Source organism: Haliaeetus leucocephalus, unplaced genomic scaffold (genome assembly GCF_000737465.1).
Source record: "Haliaeetus leucocephalus isolate CR32 unplaced genomic scaffold, Haliaeetus_leucocephalus-4.0 Scaffold92, whole genome shotgun sequence".
NCBI lineage: Eukaryota > Metazoa > Chordata > Aves > Accipitriformes > Accipitridae > Haliaeetus > Haliaeetus leucocephalus.
In genome coordinates, this window is record NW_010972528.1 from 11,406,907 (window position 1) to 11,432,315 (window position 25,409).

General features: G+C 37.1%; 1 protein-coding gene across 1 annotated transcript in view; it reads right to left on the reverse strand.

Moving 5' to 3' along the window:
- The window catches only part of LOC104842721 (neural-cadherin-like), a 66,118-nt gene that overhangs the window by 13,775 nt on the left and 26,934 nt on the right, over nt 1-25,409 (reverse strand). The window contains exons 9-26 of the mRNA XM_010585235.1: nt 22,145-22,317; nt 20,977-21,145; nt 20,045-20,215; nt 18,938-19,110; nt 17,916-18,083; nt 17,083-17,332; nt 16,852-16,979; nt 15,797-15,983; nt 14,915-15,058; nt 13,178-13,461; nt 11,043-12,654; nt 9,142-9,235; nt 7,793-7,977; nt 7,350-7,579; nt 3,896-4,173; nt 2,820-3,034; nt 1,735-1,857; nt 1,207-1,251 (exon numbers count right to left, since the gene is read on the reverse strand). Coding sequence (XP_010583537.1) covers nt 1,207-1,251; nt 1,735-1,857; nt 2,820-3,034; nt 3,896-4,173; nt 7,350-7,579; nt 7,793-7,977; nt 9,142-9,235; nt 11,043-12,654; nt 13,178-13,461; nt 14,915-15,058; nt 15,797-15,983; nt 16,852-16,979; nt 17,083-17,332; nt 17,916-18,083; nt 18,938-19,110; nt 20,045-20,215; nt 20,977-21,145; nt 22,145-22,317 — 4,629 coding nt within the window. The remainder of the gene's footprint in view (nt 1-1,206; nt 1,252-1,734; nt 1,858-2,819; nt 3,035-3,895; nt 4,174-7,349; nt 7,580-7,792; nt 7,978-9,141; nt 9,236-11,042; nt 12,655-13,177; nt 13,462-14,914; nt 15,059-15,796; nt 15,984-16,851; nt 16,980-17,082; nt 17,333-17,915; nt 18,084-18,937; nt 19,111-20,044; nt 20,216-20,976; nt 21,146-22,144; nt 22,318-25,409) is intronic.

Below are 25,409 nucleotides of genomic sequence, written 5' to 3' on the forward strand. Positions count from 1 at the left end.
TGGAAAAACACAGTGTTTTTCCAGGTCCGATTTTCAGTTTACTGAGATCATTTTTCATTCCAAGCTATGCCCTCTAACACACCGGTCATTTCTTCCAGCTTGGTGTCATCAGCAAGGGCAATAAGCATCAGTCCAAAGGACTGAATTATACTGAATCCAAACCCTTGCAGAATGCAGCTGAACATACCCTTCTGCTTTGAATGTAATAACTGTTTTTTGAATAAGATTTTCCAACTTTTTCGGTTTTAACTGAGGCTGAGGGCTGACCCAACAGTACAAGCAATTTAAACCACCAGAGTCATTACCACACCTGGGCTGTATTACTTTGCTGCAAAACAAACACAGGTGGATCGTACGTCTCATTACAAGACACTGCAGCCCACAGCCAGGCACACCAGCACCAGCCTACTTTAATCAGCAGTTTGTAGTAGACCAGGCTGTGAAGTGAACAGCTGAGGTATGGATACTTGTGCACTTCCTCTGACTCTGCTATAAAGGCAGTAACCTTGGATCAACTGGAGACCCTGATGTGTTAGTCTACCTTAATACGTTCGCCAAAGGTTGTCAGTAGGAGCCCTCAGACTTACACCAAACAGGTAGTAAGATTGGTTGAGGATCCAGAGTTACTGCCATTAAAATGTCAACTGGCCTAATTTCATGAGGTTTTCAAGAACAGACTTAGAGTGACTTGATAAATAAAGTGAGAAATCCTGTGGATAAGGAACAGTACACAGTACCCACAAAATCTCCAGTATTAGCCACATAGTGTTCTGGGGTTTTCATTTAGTATTGCAACACTACTTGGAGGAAGACTGGTTCCTTAAAATTTGTTCAGTGCTTTAAGGTCCAGACTTGGCCCAGAAGGCCCCAAGAAAAGCAAACACTTTTATGTTCCTAGTCATTATTAACTTGGCTTCAATTTGATAGGCAAAATGTTCAAAGGCCTTGGAATAAACTGTCTTTCATTGAATCTCCAGAAATGCACCTTGCTCTTCGTGGAACAGACCCAAGGACTTCACAATTTGTACGATCTTCAGTGGACAGCCATTTGCCTACTCCTTCTATCTCTGAAACAACAGCTGCACTGCAGTGATCCAAAGTGAATCGAACATCCTACACCAAAACATAGGATTATTGAATTAAGAATTTCTGTAAAATTAAATAAAAAAAGTTATATCGAATTTTCATCTTTTTCTTTTTGCATACCATCAAGCAAAAAGGGTTGGGTTTTTTTCCTGTTTCGTTTTCCATCTTGCAATAACCAATAAAGCCAAAATGGAACCATTTAACAAAGAAGGCACTTCACTCTGCATTTAATTTATGCTTCTGAGTAGCTTAACCTTAACTGTCACAAAAACTGTAACTGCATTTGCAAATAAATAATTACCTGCTTTTTCTGCATGGGTAATTGATTTCAGTGTCCAAATGTGTACATTGAATTTGCAAATTACAACTAAGCCTTTATGCACATTCCACATGTGCTGCAGAGCTTAAAAAACAGGAAAAAAAATTCCTCTGATCCCAGAATATGGATTGCAACATAGGTAGATTTAGAACTGACAATGCTGTCTTCCCAAAATTTGTATTATTCATCAAATCTACAAGCACAGTCAGAATAATACATATAATTATCCGGTCTGTTTTTTCTACCCTCCTGTTTCTGCACAGGGAAATGCTATTGCAAATATAAATATCCTGATGTGGGGGGGGGGGAAATCAAAAAACCCACCTGACCATTGGTTCTGACTTCTAGTCGATGCCATTTTTTGTCTGCTACATTCAGGTGACTTGGAAACTGCAGCATCACAAAACCTGAGCCATGGCTTATCTTCAGCACAGGAATACCACTGGAGAGTTCTAATACAACATGAACAAGAAATTAAATTCAGCTACAAGGATCTTTCCATTTTGGATATGTTAGCAGTTAGTGAATGTACTGTTTTAATGGTTATTGCTAGTCCCATAAAGTGGGGTTCACTACAGAAATAACTAGAATTCTATTCTATGACTTCTCTTATGCCGAAACATTCAATATAGTACTTATTTTTATGCTTTAGATTGTGCTACTTCTCTGTCAAAACACTGAAACTAATTCCTGATAAGCAATGTGCAATTTTATAATGCTCTAAAACAATTAACACATGCAGGTTTTACTCCCTCCCATCTTCTACTCAAATGTACAAGTAACTGCAAAACAAAGCAAAAAAGAGGTAAATTATTAACAATATCCAACAACATTACCTTTCAATTAATTAGGCAAATATAAAATGCCAACCATACTGTGCATCTTGTATATTAATTCACAAAAAACAAGCAGTAGTAACCTTTTAAATATGTGTCAACATAGAGCAATGAGTTCTACTTGCATATAGATTTTCCTACAGTTGCACATTGGGGCTGGATTCATCCATCAAATCATTGACTGTTTAAAAAACAAGTGCAAAAATACCCCGAGACTGAAAGCAGTCCAAGTGAATTTCTCTTCTCACCAAACTAGATAAGAATGACATGCGACTAAGACTGCATTAACCATGTAATACCTATCTTCAAAGTACCTAAATTCCTTTATAGTACTGCAGTTTTCCTTTCCCTTTGACTTCTACAACTCTGCAATGGACCTAAAGCCATAGGTGCAGGCTACAAAAATAGACATCAAAGAAGAAAGACCTATTAGGAAATGTTTCAAAATATTTTCAAACCAGAAAATAAATTATCTCATAATATTGAGAGACAGAATTCATACTGTAACTACTACACTGTTCGCAGGCAACTCATTCCCAAAAGACAGTTAATTTTTTCACACATTTTTGCAGAAGTACCTATTGCAATGAAGTTTTCTGTACTCCCAGGTTCTGGATTTGATAAAGGACCACTATATAGTAAAAGTCCATCTGGAACCACAGTAATAAACTCTAAAGAGAGTGAGCTTTCAAAACAAGGCCTGATGGGACGAAACCATGCATAACCATTTCCATGGAAACTGTGCTTAGTCTGCTGGCAGTCTGGGCCATGAAATGAAGCAGGACAAAGACATCTGAAAGAGCACAAACACAAAAAATAGTCAAGATTCCCCAATGTTCAACTTTTTTTGGTTTTACATGCAACAAATGTAGCCCTTAAATCACAGTAAAGTGATTCAAAATAGCAGTGAAACAATAAAGATTTTAGCAGAGTCTCAGGGTGCTTGGCAATTATCAAAATACTTTACGAGTAAAAAGCATATTTATCCACTATACTATCTCCATTTTTAAAAAAAGTGGTTTTGAGAACAATGAATTCTTTCCCTAAGTAACATAGAACACCAAACATCAGTTGGTCAATTTATTACAGAGAAAACTCAGGGAGGTTAATTAATAGAATAAACCAGTATAATTTCCCTAAAGGATACTGGTGTGTGCCAGGTGATGCTGTAATAAAGCAAGTTTCCTATCTAATGTTTTTTAAGCTCCTTATTACCCATTGTTTAAACTACATGTCACTCCCCCCTACATCCCTGCTGCTACCACTGAGATTCACCTTTATTATTACACTTCTGGAAAAGAAAAAGTGAAATAAAACCCAGAGCACACTTCCCATTCCTTCATACTGAATTAGGTGCTCTTAAAAAATGACATGTGTTAATATCACTGTTTTTTCCCCCAGGGTTTTCTTTCTTACTCACACACTATTTTGACAGCTTTCAGGACTACAGCACCATTATTGGGCCGTTAGTAAAGACCCTGTTGTCATTAGGTTTACACTCCAGTGCGCTCGTGGGGTTTTTTGTTTCTCCTTCAGTCAGAAGTACATTTATGATTTTTTTTTAGACCTGTATCTTGTAAGCTCCACTCGACACTTTAAAAATAGAAATAATAAAAAAAAAAGGCAGGAGAATCTGCAATACAAGTTTCCTCACCTGTAACCATTCAAAGTGTCAATACACATCCCACCATTGAGACAAGGGCTTTGAGGGTAGGAGGAACAAGACTGATGAACTCGGTCCCTAGCTGAACAGGTGCAGACTGCATTGATGGTGGTTGTTACCGAGACGAATGACACGCTTCCAGTATCCATCACTGTTGGGATGTCACTCATGGTGAGGTAGTTTGTACAACCATTACCCTCACTACAATTTGCACTCCTGCATTCATCTACATCGATCTGTGAAATGTTCAGTTGTAAAGCTGACTGGATCTAAGAGAAAATACAGTTTAACACATCACCAGTCTTGTCCTAATGAATGCTTTTACTTACTTATTAATTTCTGAAAAATCTAAGCCATCATAGACTTAATGGAATGCTTTAGTTTCCTGAGTATTAATTAGTAACATCCCTGACTATACAGGCAAGCAAAATGATTTGACAAATACAGGAAAAAATTGAAAAAATTTAGAGTAGCAGTATTTCCTAAAAACTTAATCATTGACACGATTGCCTGTGAACATGTTAAAACTGTACTGGCATACTAACATTATTTCCAAGGATCAAAACTCTGAGAGCAGTGATATTCCACCTTCCAAGCTGTGTTGTCCGCATCACACTTCTCTGCACCCTGCTAGCAACAGGTAGGTTTTAGCTCAAGCCAGGATAAAAATTCTTCCTCGTGAGCTATACCCAGACATTATTTCTTATGTTCTCTTGCACGTAAGGATACAGACACAGGAAAATGCAGGGCTGAGCTGCATTCAATAATAATATCCACAGAGAATGGCCTGACAAGACCACTTTGTAGCAATTAGGATTCAGCCTACTGATTCGTGGCCCATAAACTTACATTTAATGTCAAACTGTCTGAAAGAAAGTGCAGTCAACTCAGCATACTGGATGCTATATTCTATTCTACATTGATCTTCGCTAGTTCATTGTTTTTATCATTAATTGGCGTTGCACCTGAAAGCCCAAATACCCAAATAAGAGAGCCTCACTGCATATACAGGTCTTGTGACATAGTAATAGTGTCTCGGCAGTTTGCAACTTCTAATCCAAACAGACCAAAGAACTAGCAGAAAGCACAAAGAAGAGAAGCAAGCTGTTCACCGTAAGCCTGAGGACAGTAACAGGGCTGCCATTGTCTCAGACCTTTCGTACTTCAGCCAGTAGCCCATGCACTGGACTAAGTTATCACTAAGTTTGTTCCTTGGCACAACAGATTTCTTCCTTCTACTTGTTTGGGGATTTTGCACAGGTGCCTATAAAGCTTCAAAATTTGATTTGTATTTAGTGATTCGAATACATTAAAATGGCATGTATTTAGTACCCAAACGTGAATACAAGAGACCTCACTACTCTCACAGTGGTATACACTGAGGTATACAAATGTAAAACTAACAACATAAGATCAGGCTTAGACTCTCTTATTTATACATTTAATAGGTATTTTGTCAAATGATAAAATGTATGACAAATATTTTTAAAATAAGGTTTGAAAAGACCAAAACAAACACATGAATACTAAAGTGCTTGTATTTTTTTTTGACTTGTGCAGTCATCTCAATTCACCACTGTAAAAACTTTGACCTTTATAATTGTCAGTATATCCTCAGATATTATAACATGTATTGAAAAACATGTCCCCAAAGGCATAAAATGTACTTTATAATGACATGATACATCCTGTCAATGCAGTTTCATGTCTGCTGCCCACATCTATCACCATTAGTGGAGAGTATATAATGCACATTTAGACAGCTATGTAATGCTGTTATAGAAAAACATAGCGTATATAAACAACCTTTGCTCCTTTAGAGTATTAGGATGGATTATTTTTCTGCTAAATAAAAATAGTTGTTGTAAAGCTATATCCCAAGGAGGTAATGCAAACATATTATTTATTTAGCAATTCAATGAATAATTCCAGTGCTTAATTACTTATTTTCTATATTTGTAGTTAAACTTATGTATAAAAACTACTGGAGAAATTCTCCAGCTATGATTGGGTTTCTGTAAACTATTGGCGATTACTCACTAGAGCTATTCATTAAATATTGAAAGGTGATATATAATTAATACAAACATATTTTTTCATTAAAATATGTGAAGCAATCCCCTTGTTACCACTTTGATGAATTCACCTGCCATATATTATGGCACAGAATATTTGAAATCTATGCAATTTTCTATATTATTGTTGCAGTAATTCAATAAATATGCAAAAGAAGCAGTCATTATGTTTCATGAATACTATCTGTCTCTGGTATTTCCTACTTGGTCACTCTGAGGAGTCTTATAATCCACACAACTATTTAAGATACAGTAAGATGTAGGCAGGTGGTAAATTAAGATATTCTTGTCTGGTTCCCAGAATCAGGCAGACCCTACAACGTTCACACAAATGGAAAGTGCTGTTTTCTCTTCAGCAAAAGTCTTCCATAAGATGTACCACATATTAAACTCAAATATGCCCCCACAGCCACAAATGACATCTCAGGAAGTGCTGCCTTGTCCAGGGCAAGTTACAAGCCAAGCAGTGGCATCTTGCCTTTGCACAAGATAGCAGCTTTAGTGTCTATTGAGCAACATCTGCAGGACTTCAGTAAACCAAAATCTGGAGAACTACAGAAAATAAAAGTGGGACCAAGACAGACCATATCTGGGTAACTGAGTTACAGAGCATGCAGGATCTAGTAAGAGAGTAGGACTGTTAGGGAACATAAGGAAGGGGAAGAAAATATCTTGCATTCAAAAACTGTTTTCCCCTTATGACAGTAAAAAAAAGTTGGGGGAGGGTGTCACTTTGTATTCAAAGTTGTTCTCTCACAAAATCAGTTGTCTCCATCTCACTTATCTGTTGTAACTCTTCTTCTAACCTGCATATTCCTGCCAGCAAGATTTTTTCCTATGGACTGTCATCTCTTTGTACAGTAGCATCTCTATCTGGGTGGCATCAAGCCTGTACTGTAAGTGTTTAACCACAAGCTGATGATTTGGGTATGTCCATCAGCATCTAGCACATCCAAAAAGCTGTCATTTTCAAGACATTCTGTATACTACAGTACCACTTCAGCTTCTAGGGATTCTTCAGATTTCATATTCAAAAGTCTGATAGATTACACAATGAAATACTGACTGGAGAAAACACAGGCAACTGTACCACGATGGGAACAGAGGACCATCTTTCTGTGACTAAAAAGTGGTTATGTTTATTGAACCAGAAGTTAGTACAACCATATAATAATTGTATGTATGGCACTGAGGAGAAGGGAGAAAGCTTGAATTAAGCACTCGCTTGACAAGTGTTTTTGTCCTGAGTGAAGCACAAAAAACTTATCTGTAGATCTAGCATATTCTTCCACAGGGGTTTGGGATATATACCTTGCAAACTCAGTATTTAGGTGAATTACACAGACGCATGATAACCCTAGAGAATATACCTCATTTTTAAATGCTGCCATCTCAGCATGCAGTTTCTCAGGTCTGTAATATGCCGAGCCATCACAGACTGCAAATCTTATATCTGTCTGTTTTCCATCAATGTTCATCACACTGAAGACAATGATATCACTAAGCTTAGCAGGTAACATTTTTGCTAGTAATTCCTTGAACTTGTCATGTCTTGTTTTGCCATGTTCATCTCTCCTTATGAACTCCTCTGCTGTGATATCTGAGTTTGGGATTCAAAAATAAACAAACATGAAATAGTGGGAGACCACAGGTTAAGTTCACAATTTATTTCTTATTTAACAATATGGAAACATAACAGAAAGTGCCCTACAGTGATAAGAAAATCAAGTATTGATATAGTAATACCTACATCATATAATCATTTAGTTACAGAAGCAGCTGATCTAAACTCACATCAGCAAATAAAACTAACCTGACAGACGCACAGTGGCTGAGTTTTGTATGGCTTCATTTTCCAGCTCTTTGACATGGATTTGTACCGTAGATACAACATCAGGACAAACTCCATCAGAAACTCTAACTTTTAAGTTGTATATTCCTTGAGAAGTATTATCCACCATCATCAAAGAACCAGTCCTCTGATTTAATCTAAAAGACCTAGACATAAACCAAAATTGAGAACTTACTTTATTAATTAACATAATTCAGAAGGCCTTAAACATTACTATGAAGGTTATAGGATCAAAATGTATGGGAATTAGCAAACAACCTCATAAAAGCACCAGAAACACCTTAATTCAGAAATGACAATCTGCAGAGTTTATAAAAATATGCTTCTGCCACTCCCAAATCCCCAGACTTTCCCAATCCTGAATAAAAGCAGTCTGTAGCTGAACCACAGGGTTCAACATAGTCATCATGGGCAGGTCTAAGAGATAAGTAATAGAAAGTGACAAAACCACACAAAGTCATTCCAGATGCTCATTTATCCATCTGGAACAGAATAAGGTCTGTATGAAATCTCTGAGATCATCTTCATTTGCCTCCGCAAAGGGACAGTAATCAGTAATTATGGAAATATTCCATGACCACTATTACAGAACAGGAACCTCTTAATATGGGAACAGATCCAGGGCTGCTGATGCACAGAAAGACAGTCTTTAATTTTGGGCTACATAAAACTTCTAAACTCTTATTCACAGTGGAGACAAAAATTCTCATTCATTTTCACATCCGTTCTCTGTATTCAAACAACATACAATTATGCTATATGCCATCTCACTTTATGATATGAAAAATAATGTATAAGTAGGAATTAAGGATCCACGTCAACATTTTAATTAACCAAAAAAACTCCACTAATCTAAGAGTCATGGTTTTCACATGCAATTGTAAATTTAGCCATCAATGGAGATTGCCAAATTCCCTTCCATTTTTGATGAAATTATACCATTCTGCCCTTTTAAATCTGGAATTTGTATTCCATCAACTCTAATATTTGAGGGCAAGTATTAAAAACTCTGCCTATTTTTAAATTGGATCTCACAGAATGCACATTTTTAAATAAATTAATGATGACATCTGACTAAAAATCAACATCATGGTGTGATCCTGCATTCTCTTGCAAAAAATATTTTATGCATTAATTCCTTAATACTTAGTTACACAAGTAAAAAAGAAAAAGAGCATTCAGAAGGTACATCCCTTAATACACTCAATAACCCTGGCTTTATGCACATCCTGAACAAGAGAGATACATGGTGAGTAAAAGAATTACAGAAGCATAAATATTACTCATTTTGACACAAATACAATCCTCACTTGAGCAGTTTTCCTTCAGAGAGAAATGTTTTATTGTCCCAGTCATCTTGATCTGGTGCAAACACTTCCCCAAGCACCGTTGTTGACCATTTTCCTGTTGAGATAAATTATAATAAATCTGCATTTAATTTTTGCTTTTCAGTGCACTTTATATTCTGCCACATTCATTACTGCATTTATTATTTTCAGATTCCTGCTCAATTTCGTGATGGTTATGATCCAAGGCTCTTAAAATAATGCATAGCCTGTCATATGATTTCTGCCAGTTCAGGAAAGGTGAGTACATTACAGATGTCACATGAAAGAAGAAAAGCTGAAAACAACACAAAACAACAACAGAATGATACATAAATACAACTCTATATAAAATTCTCAGACAAAAAAAAATTTTAAAAATTACCACATCAGGAGTTAATCCCCAAATGTTTCATTACTACTCTACTATTTCAAACAGCACACCAGGGGAATCCAGCACAAGAAGCAGAGCATCTTGTGGGGCACAGCTGGGAGAGAAGGACATGACTACGAAAAGGAAATGGGCAAGAAGCCACCAAGCTATGCCATTTCTTGGCCCTTTTTCCAGGACCCTGTGGGCTGTCACAGAAGTGGAACATCCAAGCAGCTGTTCTAAAACAGCCAAAGAAGCAACTCCAGAAAAGGAGACCTTTGAATTCCACAGCCAAGATCCAGCAAAATGGGAAATTTTTAAGGTTCAAATCTGGAGCCAATCCACCCTAAAACTCTTCATTCTCTCACTTCTATGGTAGGATCTGGTCACATCTTTTTCTAATTTAGGCATACTGAATTCAGCAAAAATAACTCATTGCAAAAACACCTTCTATAGATTAATCTTCTCTAATATTTATCAGAAATTCTACGATTGCAATGATAAGTGAGATATAGTCAAGTCTATCTGGAAAGGAATATTTAGGGAAAGGCGTAATAAACCATGCTTAATAAGGGCCACCAGGACTAGTTTAAGGTCAAGTTTTACAGGTAATTTCAGGAAAAAAACATATTAACAGAAATTCAAGACAAATTTTAGGAAATATTATTAAACTGTTCATCCTCTGCTAAACCACTCCGATGAGAAAACATAAAGCATTCATGTAATGGATGCATTTGCTCTGCTCTCTCCCACTACAATGTTAAACCTCATAGTACCATGGCTGCTATCACAGAGCAGCTCTCCTGCTAGTATGTCTTGAACTAGGTACTGTGCACCACTCAAGAACACATCTAGAACAGCATTATTATTTTTTTTCCCCCCTCGGTTCAAAGACTACACATTCTAGGAAGCAGTCAATTACTGCACCCCAGAGATTATTCTTCTCCTAAAAAAGCACTGACCCAGCTTCCTCTTGGATCCTTTCTTGCCAGCAGAAAACCTCCCTTCCCAGGATTTCTATCCTGCTCAGCTACAGAGTGGCTGTCACAGTGGAGGTGGGACTGGTCTACAGTTTCTGGGTAGGGCTCATCTATGAACCTCTGCTTCCCTAAGTTGCTTTAGTTCTGCCATTCTCATCTCCAGATCTCTCTGCATCAAATACTTTCCAAATCATGTGTGCACACACAAAAAACTTTTCCTCTGTGTAGGTGAAAACTAGTGAATGGAAAATGGATTTTATTGGTTTATAAAAATACTGTTTTTTCTGCAAGCGCAGTATATACTTGTTTGCAGCTAACGGTTTCTTGTTAGGTGATCTTTTACACACTAGGGTCTCAGCTTTACAAATATATACTTTACTAATTCCACTTTATTTAGTAGTCTACAGAACTGGAGTTTCAGTTTTGAAAGATGTAAACCATTTAAAAAAATATAGAAAGAACTGCAAGAAAGAAATTATGTGTAAAACTGTGCTATATTCATGAATCTGGTATAATATCCAGATAGCACTTACCTTTGTAACTGTACATATAGACTTCCTTATGGCCAGATTCATGGCAGTTGTCATTTTCATCACCAATTGTTATAGTTAGGGTGTTCGTAGAGCTCATAGCTGGAATCCCACTATCTGTTATAACTATTGGCAGATGAAACACCTTCTGCTTTTCTCTGTCAAAGGACCTCAAAGCAGTTACAGTTGCTGTGTTATTTCTGTTGTCAGTAAGAGAAAAATCCAAAGAATTCTGATACTCTGGTGGCAATGAAAATGTAAAGGGTGGCCCATTTTCCTCACTGTCTGGATCAAAAGCATGAAGCAGTTTTGATGTATGGTTCATATACACTATTTCAGGCTTCAATATATTTTCCCATACTACAGGCATATATGGTGCCTCAAACCTTGGTCCATTGTCATTAACATCAAGCAAGTTTATCAAAACTGTAACACTTCCTGTGCAGGCAGGTGTTCCTTGATCTGAAGCTTGAACAATTAAACTGTATTTTTGAATGACTTCACGATCTAGAGTATTTGCCACAATCACGTGACCATGTTGGTCGACCTCAAACTGTCTCAGAGGATCCGAATCTGACTTCATAGAATATATAATGTTCCCATTCAAACCAGAATCCTTGTCTGTAGCTCTCACTGTGGTTACTGTAGTACCTACAGGCATGTTTTCAAAGAAAGGGCTTGTCTGAATAAACTGAGAAAGGAAAACCGGGCTGTGGTCATTAAAGTCTTCAACTTCTATCAGGCACACTGCAATACTAGAAAAATCAAGATCTTCCACTGTAATAGTAAGATTAAACTGCCTTTCACGTGCATTCTCAAAATCCAGGGTTTGTTTCAGTCGAATAGTGGCACATTGCCATTCTTTGTCATTCTCAATATAAAACTTCTGATCTGGGTCTCCCTCGATGATACTGAATATTAAGTCAGCATTTTCCCCAACATCTGCATCTGTAGCACACACTTGCAGAACTTCTGAGTCGATGGCACTGTTTTCAGGAATTGCTGCCTGCCACATCTTTTTTGTGAATTTAGGTACCTGATCATTGACGTCTGCAATCCAGACAGTGGCAGTGCCAGTTCCCGTTAGCCCTCCACCATCTCTTGCTTCAACAATGAGAAAATAATTGTCAGTCCTTTCTCTGTCCAGCATTCCCCCTGCTACATGGATTGTACCAGTATTGGGATTGATATTAAACATGTCAGCACCAAACTCATTTTTTACATTCTTTGTTATCCTGTAAGTCAGAACAGCATTAAGACCTACATTTGGATCATCACGATCGACTGCACCCATTTCCATGACTAACGTGTCTGCAGGAGAATTTTCAAAGACACTCCCATTGCAATCATCGGGCATGCATGTGAACATAGGTGCATTGTCATTTATATCCCACACATTAATAATTACATCAGCAAATCCCGTAAGTCCTTCTCCACCTTCATCAGTAGCCAATACAACAAATCTCCACAATGCACGCTCTTCCCGGTCCAACATCTTGTGTGAGTAAACGCTGCCCATTTTCTCATCTATTGTGAAAATATCAGCTGCACCGTGTCCATACAATGAGTATCTCAAATCTTCATCCACATTACTGTCAGGATCATTTGCCTTAACCTACAGAAGTTTTGAAAACAAAGACACAGAAATTACAAGATATGCAGTGATTGCTTTATATCCTATATGGTACTACAGTCTAAAGGAGCCCAAGCAAAAGTGTATGACATGCTATTAATATGGGCATGCCAGATGAATGGCACATGAGAGGTGGCTGAGGGACAATTCAGAGTAGATAAATATGCTTTGCACTACAATAACAATGTAGATAGTCTAATAATAAAATAGTAAAGTTGTTTTTTGTATTTGTAGAGGTAATTTAACTATGCTATTCTGATAGATACTTTAAAATGTTAATGATTTACTTTTTAGGATCACAAATGATCCATCCTGCTTATCCTACTTACTATCTTTGTAATTATTTTTCCATAAAAGTCTATTTTTCTTCATCCACTGACAAAACAACTCAGTAAAACTAAATTTCATTAATATATCTGTGCTGAATTATTATTAACATAATTTTACCAGAGTAATCTGTGCTCTTTCATTGAAATACTATAATCTCTGAAACTGCATACACTACCTGAAGTACAAAGACTGGTAACCCATCCAGTTCCTCAATTATATTTCCATAGTATTCATTGATAGAGAAAACTGGAGTCTCATCATTTTTATTCATGACATTGATGATGACAACTGCATAATCTTCCCATTTCCCATCAGAGGCCAACAAGTGAATCTCGTACATTTTTGTTTCTTCATAATCCAGTGGTTGGGCAATAAAAATGGCTCCTGTTTCTGGTTCTACATCAAGTACTCCTCCTGTGTTTCCAGCTGTGATCTGATACCGTAATTTAGCATTTGTTCCTGTCAATTACCAACAGTGTCAGAAAACACACATTTCTTGAAGTAGATTAAAACATGGGATGTTAAGATTAAGTACAAATCATACAATAACTGATTTTGATATTACAGTTTTGTGGTCTTTTAAAACATGCAGCTATGTCAGATTACTTATCAGTATTTTCAGTTCTGGTATGTCCAATTGTAATTTGTGTCTAATTATAAAATGTGTCTTTGCAATGAAGTATTAATTCTGCTTTTACTTATGATCACTCAAATTCACTGAAGGATCAATATGACTGGCCAAGGCTATGGGACAAATTCTTGTTTGCTAACATCCAGCATGTAAGAATGAGTTATCATAAAATGCTTCATACTGTAGAACCATTCTGCACTCATATTCATTTATGCATAGACTTTACCAACAAACTGGATAATTATGTATCAAGCCAGAGGAGAGAGTCCTAACAGAACTTCTCAAAATTTCAGATGCAGTACCAATTTGCCAATGCTTTTAGATCAAGTAAAGACTTTTAGCCTTTCTGCAAGCTCTACCTTCACATTACTATTCTTCTCTTCTTCCTTTCTTTCATAGCTACATCTTTAATCATTTACTTTATTAAGAGGACAGAAATGAAGTGCCATATATCCATCACATCAGGTCCCCTGATCCAACACTACAGAGTAGGTTTACAGGCAGCCTAAGTAAAAAACTATAAGTTCCTTAAGTAGGTAAATCCTTCTTCAGTACAACTTAGTCACATTTGCCTTAACCTCCTTGAGTGGGTGAGGAATCAAATGCAGCCAGGATGTACTTGCACTTCACTGACACGCTCACAAAACAGTCCTTTGGCACTTGAGCAACAAAAAAAGTATGGTTTCACCATACAGCAAAGTCAAATTAGTAGTGCACCATGGCCAGAAGATGGAAGTCTGTACTGTTCCCTCTCTGATTTATGAGCACTGGTTACGTACTGATGGCTGAATTCCTGACTGATGTGCAGATAAAGCAATATAGCTAAGACTCATCATATGCATCTAGGAAGTCCCGTTTCAAATATGAGAATGTGTACCAAAAAAACCTAAAGAACAATACAACTATACTGTCCATAGAGAAAGCAAATGAATCTCACTGAAACCAAGTCTGATTCATTCTAGTTAACCAGGACATTTTTATTGGTGCCCATTTGTAAGAAAATGGTATGATCTGTAATAAATTTGTATTTGCTGGCACAGAAATTATTCCACATCATCCCACATTAATGCATCACCTCCTGAAATAAGAGTTATTTGACTTATGCCTCACAGCTCCATTATGAACTAATGTTCATGGCCAGTCAGTTCACACTTAAAAGAATTTTTAAAATCTAGAGACAAAAAGACATTTTCCTTTCTAACACCACTAAATATGTCTTGGTGTGCTGAAATTAACTCATTAATATTTTAGACACAGCTATGGGGAATTCCAATACTTTACCTTCATCTTCATCATTAGCACTGACTGTAATGATAGTTGAGCCCACATCTTGGTCTTCATCCACATTTACTTCATAGACACTCTGAGAGAAGACAGGCTTGTTATCATTCACATCGCTGATAAAAATGCGCACGTAGGCCATGTCTGGAGAGACAAGAAACAAGAGATTAAAATACTCAGCTGTGCCACTTCTGTCAGCTACAATTCCTTAAACTGTCTAGCTGCACATTAAATGAAGACGAATATGCAGACAATACAGAAACAAACCCTTAGGGTTGTGGACAATATATATACCAACATTACTCAAAAGCACTTGGATATCAAATGAATGTCACATCCAATTTGTTTAAACAGATAATATGTGAATAACTGATGCCTAATATGGCATTTGTACAGTTTTTAGTCATAACTTCTTGTCCTGAAGCCACAAAAGCCAAATTTTAAGTCTTTATTTAAGCACAGCCATCAACTGAGAATGGGATTTTCTATCTTGAACTTTCCTACTTCATAATTACTTTTGACTGTATACGGTACCATATCCAGTGCTTTCAGAAACACTTCCACTACCCAAAATCTGCATCCTACAGATAATGGGTGCATCTTTGCTAGCTAGGAAATACTCTCTAGACTAACTACGAAGCCCTAGTTTTCTTTTCATTTCAGAACAAAAAACTTGCCTGATCATCATATAAAATATCTCTGACACAACTGTTGCACAGACAAACAGTAAAAAAAAAAAAAAAAAAAAACCAAAACAACGGACACTCTTTCACACGTACACTTGAAAAAAAAAAGGAAATTAACATTTAATCTTGCATTTCAGAGCTTCTGTTTTCAGAGACCAGTCCATATAAAATCATGTTTGCATGCTTGCAACATTACCAGAGTTCGGCTTCCCGTGTTTTCCAGGTCGAGCTGATTCAGAGCCATCTACTGACTTGACTTCTAGAAGATAGGACCCCTTCTTCTCTCTATCAAACTCTGAGGCAGTGTATATTGAGCCTGTCTGTGAGTCCAAGTGAAAATATGTGTAGTCTCTGCCACTGTCATGTAACAGGGAGTAAGTTATCTAAAGGATTAAAAAGAAGTTGTTAATCTATCTTTTCCTTTTGTTGGATAGTTCACAACTAAATAAGTACTTAAAGAGAGGAAGAACAGTCTTGTGTTTGAGAACTTGATTGGGGCCAAGAAAGCTGGGTACAACTGACAGCTTGAGCAATCTAGTTTAAAGTCTATTAACTTCCTTGCATGTTGACTGCTGATCTGTAAAGGAAATAAATTTGTCTTGTCTAATCAGTTCCTGAGTTCACTAGTTCACATTTGCACAGCGCTTGTGCAACAGCACTCAAACGCAGCTAAAGATTCCCAGTACTAATATAATGGCCACAGGTGAGCTGAATTTGAACTTGCTCAGTATCATGGACCGTGTTCTAGACTCATATATATGTTTTCGTGCACTTGACTTCAGCTTGCACTGTTGTTCTAAGGATATACCTACTTTCAATTTTTAAAATCAGTAATGAATACATCCACTTTTGGTGTTAACTTGACATATTTGTAAGGATTCAGTTTTCAGTACCCCCAATGATTTACAACTCACAGAGGCTTTTAAACACATTTTTTCTTCCATTAATTTATCCAATCACAGGTCTATGTAGACCTTTCCAAACCAGAGCATTCTATAGCAAGTTTTTCACCTGAACCACAGGTTGTATAAATATTTCTTCTTTGTTTTCTGTCTTACGCCTACTAGTTTTAGTTGCATTTTTCACATGGCAAGACAGAGAAACATGTAATGAACTACTTTATTTCATCTCATGTTTCTCTGTTAGTCATCCCTTTTCTAGGTTGAAGATTTCTAGTCTATTTAGCCATTGTTCATACAAAAGTTATTCCATACCTTTCATCACAGAAGGTGTAGGTCCCCACTTGCTTACCTCACCATTCTGACCAAGGTCAAGGTCAGTGGCAGACACCTGAACAACAAATGTCCCAACAGCAGCTCCCTCCGTTACTGAGGCTTCATAAATAGATGAAGTGAAGAATGGGACATTGTCATTGACATCTAAAACATCAAAGAGCGCATAAAGAGAAAACTATGAAACTTTAAGAGAAGGGAAAAAAAAGTACTATGATTATACTGTAACATCACTGAACAGCTTACACACCTGTTACATTAATATAGACCGTAACGAATGCTGCCAGAGGAACTGCAGCAACATTCTGTGCTCGAACCCTCAGCAGAAAGCTTTTTGTTGTTTCATAATCTAGTGGCTCAGCTACCAGGATTGAAGCAGAACCATCATGTCTGTTTGGAGTCAGGTAGAAACGAACTGGCATGTTGGTCTCCGGAACAAGACCCTCTTCTAGGTTGTAAGTCACACGGGGATCACCAAGGGGAGAAGTTGCTTTGATTGTCTGCACAGTTCAAAAAGTTTGCGTAATCAACACTTCTGTAAGTACAGCAACATTTCTAAAAGCTTTTGTGTATTGACTCTCCCTGACCTTAAGCTTTCAGCTGAAACCACTAGGACAATATTTCCTAATACCAGATTTTAACCCTGTCTGATACATCTCCAGGCCACAAACAGCTGCAGCCAAAGGTTACCAGTCATTACATGTTTGGTTACTCAAGCTTTTATCCTAAAAATACATGTTTTGGAGCTACATCATAAAGCTGTTCTGATCACCCATTCCAAGCAATCAAACTGAACTGAAGCCCAATAATCACCTCAGGTAACAGAGAAGCATTCAAAAAACTGGAACACCTATAGTTTTGTCCAAATGGGAAGGAAATTAAATAATGGCTGCACACATATAAATTAGAGTAAAAATGCTGGTTACTGTTAGCATTTCTGAAAGAAAACTGATATCAAATCATTGGTCCCTACAATACACAAAATTGTTATAAATGCTCACTATATTTAAGCAAATAAGCAACATTCAGTTACTCTATAGCCTTAGAGCTATAGACAGACAAACAAGTCTGTCCCAACCTTACCAAAACTGATGCATCGCGTGTAGTATTCTCTGGAATAACAACTTCATAGCTGTCTCTTTCCCACTGTGGAGGTTGGTTTTTTGCACTAGTAATAGTTACTGCAAGTTCAACTTTACTGCTCCTATTGCCTCCATCCATAGCAATAATCTCTCGAATTACAGATGACCTCTGAAGAGTAAAAAAAGTTTCATTACGAAGGGTTTTGATCACGGCTCCAATGAGCTTTTTTTCCATTTCTTTCAAAAATAAATGAATACATAAAATTAAAGGCACACTTAAAAAAACCTGCACAGAAGAAAAACATCCACAACTGCTGAATACTGAGCTCAGAATATGAAGTAGGTGCAAAGCTGCTGAAAATTCTGCTATTTGCTTTACTTAAGATTGCTGGAAAATGTTGTTATTTGTCTCAATAACCTTAGCAAATTTCACACAAAGTTTAAAACAAAACGAAAAAAACCCACTTTGTGGAGCCCCTGAGTTCTTAAGCTTACCTGTCAACAGTTTTTTTATTAGGTCTGTAGGGTTCTAAATTTTAGCTACATGCAACTATTTGTTCATTATGCCTTCACCTTCCTGAGGGACAGCTATGCTTAGTCCACCATGACTAACATGTACCAAGTTGGGAATCTGTATCAGAAGCAAAATTTCACACTCTTTCACATTCAAGATTTGTGTCTTAACTCATTGCCTGTTAACATAGTCAAGTCCTACACCTGGGTTCTTGCTCCCCTGCTTACCATCTCAGCCCTCCAGTCCTTGGTATTAGTATGCCAAAGCTAATGACATGGGAAGAACAAGTTCTCGGAGGCAGTGCTACTGCTACTTTCCAGCTGAAAGCAGGGCTTGCTTATATGCAATTGACAGTCGATGAACTCATCAGCTAAAATCCTTAGACTCATGTTTAATTTAAACATGACGTATTGATCCTTTAATGTGAAGGGGTAACACAAACTTGTGACCTCAGTCCCTCTTATGATATATTGAGATAGGCAGCTTAAAAAGGAAAGCAAGCACCATACCTGGGATATGGGTTGGTTCACAAACACCCAGCCTGTAGTAGGATTAATTTGTAAATAATCTGGTTCTTCATTTGCTATTGAATATGTAATGGCAGCATTTGAGCTGTAGTCATCATCATGGGCTGCAACACGAAGAAAGCTGGTCCCAACTCTTGTGTCCTCTCTTAGAAAATCTAATGTAAGGAAGGGATATTTCAAACTGATCATTAATTCACTAAAGTACCATGAACATCTTACTAAGAAATGAAGAAATACTAAAGTAATAATGTATGGAAGCTATAACTTTACCTTCCTTGGAACAAAGGCCATAAAAAATCAAACTGAATATTTTAAAGAGCTACTATCACTCCAGAGCTATGGATCACATTTGAACTTCATATCACATTCATAACCTGGAATTCATATTTCGCATAAGATACTACTTTTTTTTTTGTCTTGTGTTTTTACTAAGGGACTAATTGCTCTGTATGAAATATACATAAACGGAATTTTAATTTACTGCATAAAACCAGAAGAAAAGGACCACATTGTCAGAAACTACTTTCTAGGATTTGCATAGTATAACTAACTGAGAATTATCAGTCTTCACGTTTGGTTTTTTTTATTAGTATTATACATGCCTCTGGGTGTTTATCCATAAGCAGGAAAGATTTTCTGAAGAACCAAGAAGGAAAAATAAAACAACAAACAATGAAGAATTATGAAATTCAAATGGGAAAAGTATGTAATCAAAACTTATGACAAAAATCTGTTAATCAGAAAACAAAGGATATAATTAGTGCTCAGCACTGTACACTTACATTCTTATTACAGCTTTCACATCTCTGTGTAGTGCCACAGACACTTGGTATACTCAGGTAAGGAAAGATACTGACATGGCTATTGTTTCAAGGAATTTTCCCATAATGACACTCAGGAAGGCCTATGAGTCAAGATTGTACTTGTTATATGGCACATTACACAGACTAATAATTCTGCAATTAAGGTAAGTGCATCACCTAGTTGGTCACATGATCTACTGCCAGGAAAGACAAAACCCAAAAATCTTAGACTTCAGGTAGGCTCACACTCAGGGCACTGAAACTCTATCCAATGACTCTCAATTACATTCATAGTGGGTGTTTTCAAATCTGGGATCATTGTCATTTTGGTCCAGGATGATAATATTTATCTGGCACATTCCAATGAGTGGTTCCGCTGCCTGATCTGTTGCTGTCACAGTGATAGGATATTCCCTCTGTTTTTCTCGATCAAATACCTGAACAGTTGTCAGAACTCCTGAAAACAAATTAAATACCAGAGAGTTAAAATACTACGCAATTGACAATACTCTACATTTAGATGTTTGTCTGTCAATACATTGAGATACAGTGCAATAGGTTAAATACACTTATAATGTGAACTTCAGGTTCAAGGATCCAATCACAAGATTTAACAATTTCAACAGCTTAAATTGTACTGCTCGGGCAGATACAAACTTCATATACACTTACATCTACGCATAATTGGACTTAAATTTAGAAAATGGAGATAAGTACCAAGCTAACTTTAAGAGAATGTGTTTATAAAAAAAATATTTCGAAGAGCAGTAAGTACAGGGTAAAGGCATGTTTCATGGTTTTTTATCCTCCAAAAGATCAGCCTGAATTTAGTTTTGGCCTTTGAAGACTTAGTCTTTTTGCTGTTTGTAAGACTACTGTCATTTGGATAAATCATTTATATGCCATTAACAATGTTGCAAGATAATGTGCACTTAAAATATGGCGATTTTTTTTAAATCCGGTTACAAAACCACAGAAGTTATTGCACAAAGCAGAACTTCCACATTTCAGGGAAAGCATCAGTTCTAGCTCAGTACTGGATATGTATGAAACTAAAAGGACAGTATTTATTCATGCAGTTAATACAGTTTGTATTTTGCCTGCTATCAAAAAAAACTAAATGAAAAAGCATGAAGTCTGATTTTATTTAAGCTTTTTTCCCATCAGTGTAACAAAATGGTTTCTATATGCCAGTATCAGTTCTGAAATTCGCTTTACCTGTGTCAGGATGAATATTAAATGCTGGTAAGACACCACCTCTGTGCATTAAGCCATATTTCACTATACCATTGGCTCCTTCATCAGCATCAGTGGCTTCAACCTGCAGTACAACTGTCCCTGAAGGCTGGTTTTCCAATACAGAAGCATGTTCCTGATAATACTGACACTAAGAGAAGGGAGAAAAAAGAAGAAAAATCAAGGACTTACCATGCCACTTGATTTAAAGATATATTAGAGGGGAAAAAAAAAAAGGACAAAAAAGATTTAGCTACACTTCTATTCACATGCACTGATGTTAATGTTTTATCTGTACCATGATTAATTTACAGACTTCACTTGCTATTTTGCAATTATACGAACAACACACAACATGAGGCCACTGAGCATCTCCAATTAATGAAAATATTTGGAGAAAAAGTTACAGTTGCATATACTTCCAAATTCAAGTATTTTTCTATATTAGCAAAAGTCTTATAAAAAACCTGGCATACACTTGCCCAAACAACAGAATTGCTTTAGCCGAAAAGGGATTCTACACAAAGTAACTTTATCAAGAACACATTACTGACAAGACTGACATGAATAGTCACTGAATTTTCAAAATATGCAACATTGCCCTTCAACATTTTAGCCATTCAGCATCAAACTTGAGATTTTTAGACAACAGATCTTTAATATGAATTAACATCCTGAAAATATATTCATGCATTTATTTTTTACAGTACTTTACAAATTAAGCTAAAACACTTTCATTCTTCTCTCTTTCATCAGTTCCAGACATCGAATCATCAAATGAAGCCTATGTAATTTAGAGAAGTACTTTGGAATGTTTTGGAACAAGTCCACTGCATAGCTACCTATACCTATCAATTCCTCCTCACATACATCACACTGAACCTCCAGAAGTTATTCACTCAACCTCATCTTCTGAAATGCCAGAGATGAGATGTGGTTCAGGGAAGAGACAGTGCTCATAGGAGCTGCTCTGCCCCAAGAGGAAAGCAAACCCTGTAAGTCTTCGGTGAGGGATGGAAAAGATGCAGAAGACAGCGGCATCGGGACTCAAAGAGAGACAAAATTCTGACCAATTCTGCTTGCAGTGACAACACAGTCTTAAACATTTACCACACAGTCTAACACAAATGACCAAGCCTCATATATTTACCTTCTGAAAGACAGGTTTGTTATTGTTGACATCATCAACTTTCACAACAACCTGGGCAGTACTTGTAAGAGCATGGGGCCCTCCAGAAGCGTTATCATCAGTAGCTGTGACATGAAGTACATATTCTGTCCCCTGCAGCTTAGGAAACGGACTTGAACGAAGTCTAACTAGCCCTGTGAAAACAACAATAGGTTGCAGGTTTTTATTTTTTTACTACATTAACCAATTACTGTTATTAATCTCACTAGCTAGCATGACAAAGAACCATTCTGGTTTACCTATTCACCAATAAACCACAAGGCTGCTACAGTTTAATTTAACTACGGTATTTTTACTGCAGTCTGATATTGAACCAAAACTAAGACAGCACAACAGGTTTGTTTGTCTGCAGGTATGTCTACAGAGCTAAATGAGACAACAGCTACCACTCATTATATAAAGCTGACGTGCACATATTAGCTTTTGTCTACCTGCTGCAGAAAAAAAACAAAACGAAACAAAAAACCCAGAGAAACATTGTGGCAGACTTCTGTTTTACCTGCATCTGCTCCACCAGCAAGCCTGGCTATGTTCCTTTATCACTACTGCAATGAAGCACGTGTCACCATGTCTACTGCTGTAGCTATCAATGCTAGCTCAGCTGAAACTAATTCAAGTTTACCTTCCTGCAGCACAGTCATAGCAGCATTTACCTAGACAGGCATATCCCCAGAAACCTGTCTTTTACTACTCTCCCAAGTCACCCAAATGATACACCCTGCTGGATGGGACATACAGGCACTGTCAGAGAAAGATGTATGAAAGATTTGCTACAAAAGCAAAAGAGACTACAGCTATCTGAGACCATGCATAAGAAGCTGTCATTCTTTTGCTCCATCATCCATCAATCACCTCTGCTATTCATCAGGCATAACAGCAATTGTCATTACGACAGAGTATTGTCACAGCATCCATGTCACTCAATTTGCTTGCAAATGTATTGTTTTAGCTGCAGCACTTATTTTTGACACATCTCCACTTTACCATGACATTTCTGTGACAAGGGGGTACAGACTATTCCCCTGACTGACAACATTTCTGAAAAGAAACTGCTGCAAGCCACTGTATAAACTTTTATAGGTTTATTAAGCAACAAAAGCCCCGAAGTGTTTTGAAAAAAAATGCTAACATTTCTAAAATTAAGTTTCAAAGACTATAAAAATTTATTGGTAAAAAAGTATAAAATTACATGTACACGATTATCTGTATTAAAACTATGGAGCTAATCCTAAGAGATGCTATCAATCAAATGTTAAGATTCTTGGAGCACTTAGAATAAAGATTTTCAGAAGCATCAGATATACTACCCCTGTGTCAATTAGACACTTTGAAAACCATTGTTCCTCTTCAGGTGCCAAAGTATCTTTAGAAATTTACTCTTGGAACCTACAACTCTATTTTTAAGTCAGAAAGGATAAAAGCAGCTCTCAATAAATTCAGGAACATGCTTCAACACTTGCAAGTTACCTGCAGACCATATTTTTGGGAACATTTCAGAATCTAACATTAATATTGCAAAAAACATGATTTGCATTGAAATTAAAATTTCATGCTAAGTGAACTCTGCAAAGTATAGAAGAGGAATAACTTAGGGCAGCTTACTCTTTCTGACATAATCAAGGCTTGTGCTTTGAAAAATGTAAGTTCAGATTTTGATTGCAGTTCAAAAGAGGTTAAATATAAAGTAGTTTAACTGAAGTTAATTAAGTTAGTTCAATCCTTCAATAAGATTTCAATTTGGTTGCCTGTTTCTGTCTCAAAACATCCTCTTTTTTTTTTTTTTCAAGCAATCAACAGCAAATAAATCCTATTAATTTAAAGGGATATGCCAGCCTACCCTGATGATATGTGTGTGTGCTTTTTTTTTTTTTTTTTTTTTTTTAAATGAGGACACCAATGTTGTGGGACTTTTTCCTTTGGGGTTTTAAAAATATGCGACTGCTGACAAGAATTTAAAAAGACGTAAAAACTGGTATTCTCCACACTTTTTTTTTTCTCGTGCATGCAGCATTCTTGGCTAAATAACACTGCTCACGTGAATGATTCTGTCCTTGAACGAAATTAAATAAATGAAAAATACAGTTACTTAGTTCATATTTTATATACTTTACCTTCATTGAAATAAAACAGTGCTAGCCTCATTCCGCCTACAAATGTATCATTTTGTGTCAGTACAACAGAAATAACCTCAGCTAAAAAGTGTTTGCTCACACATGCATAATCAGGACATAGACATAAGCACAGGGGGAAACAGCCTCATCTAAAAACCCAAACGTCTGCTTTAAACCAGTTAAAACTGAGTTATTGAAAAAGTTGCACAAAGAAAACTATCCAGTCAGCACTGTCATCCTATTGTTTTTCCTCGTCGCATGGCTATGTGATTACTAATAGTATCTTTGGCTAATTGCAGCAGGTGGATGTCAAGCTTTGAGTGCACCAACAGGCAAACTCTTCCTCCTGCTCGCCCGGTTCGGCCGCCCGCGCTCAAGGCCAGCTCTGACACCAGGCAGCCAGCTAACCTTGCATCGGACAGGTAGCTGTTGTCAGCCCCGTCCGTGGCCTCTGCCCCGTGCCTTGGGAGCTGCGCCGAATTAAGCTCCGGTCCCTTCCTGAGCTCCCCCAGGCGTGTGCGGTACCTGGCCAGGTATATTGCTGACCCTGACGCTGCCTCGCTGACTCGGCTTCCCAGCTGGACCCGAGACCTGCCTCGTCGCTACGTATTTAAATGTCTGGTGGCTGCTGGACCGTTGGGTGAACCAGGTTTATGTCTCGGGACCTGCTCTGCTCTTCTTGCTCGGGGACAGCGAGGTCCCTGCCTGTCTTGCTGTCACCCCTGACTCCCATTTCACCTTACCCTGCACAGCAGCTTGTCCTTGCTGCAACTTTGAAACTAGTTTCCTAGATTAAGTGTTATTCAAATCCTTGTTTGACATTTTGCAATGTCACACTGTTATCAGTAAATACATTCTCTATTAAGTACTGTCTATTAAGTCACCTGTTACCTATAATAATGCCCTCTGTTAAGTTACTGACTGAAAGCAAACAATGAACAAGATAGGTCAATTATACAAAGCTTTTAGGAAAATGATACTTTTTTTAACCTTATAAGAGAGTCTAGAACAATTGCAACTTTTTCCTGCACTTTTTAAAATAAGCTTAGTGTTAGTTTCAAAAATAGCATATCCTATTTATTTTTTATTATTGCTGCCTAATGAAGACCAAATTC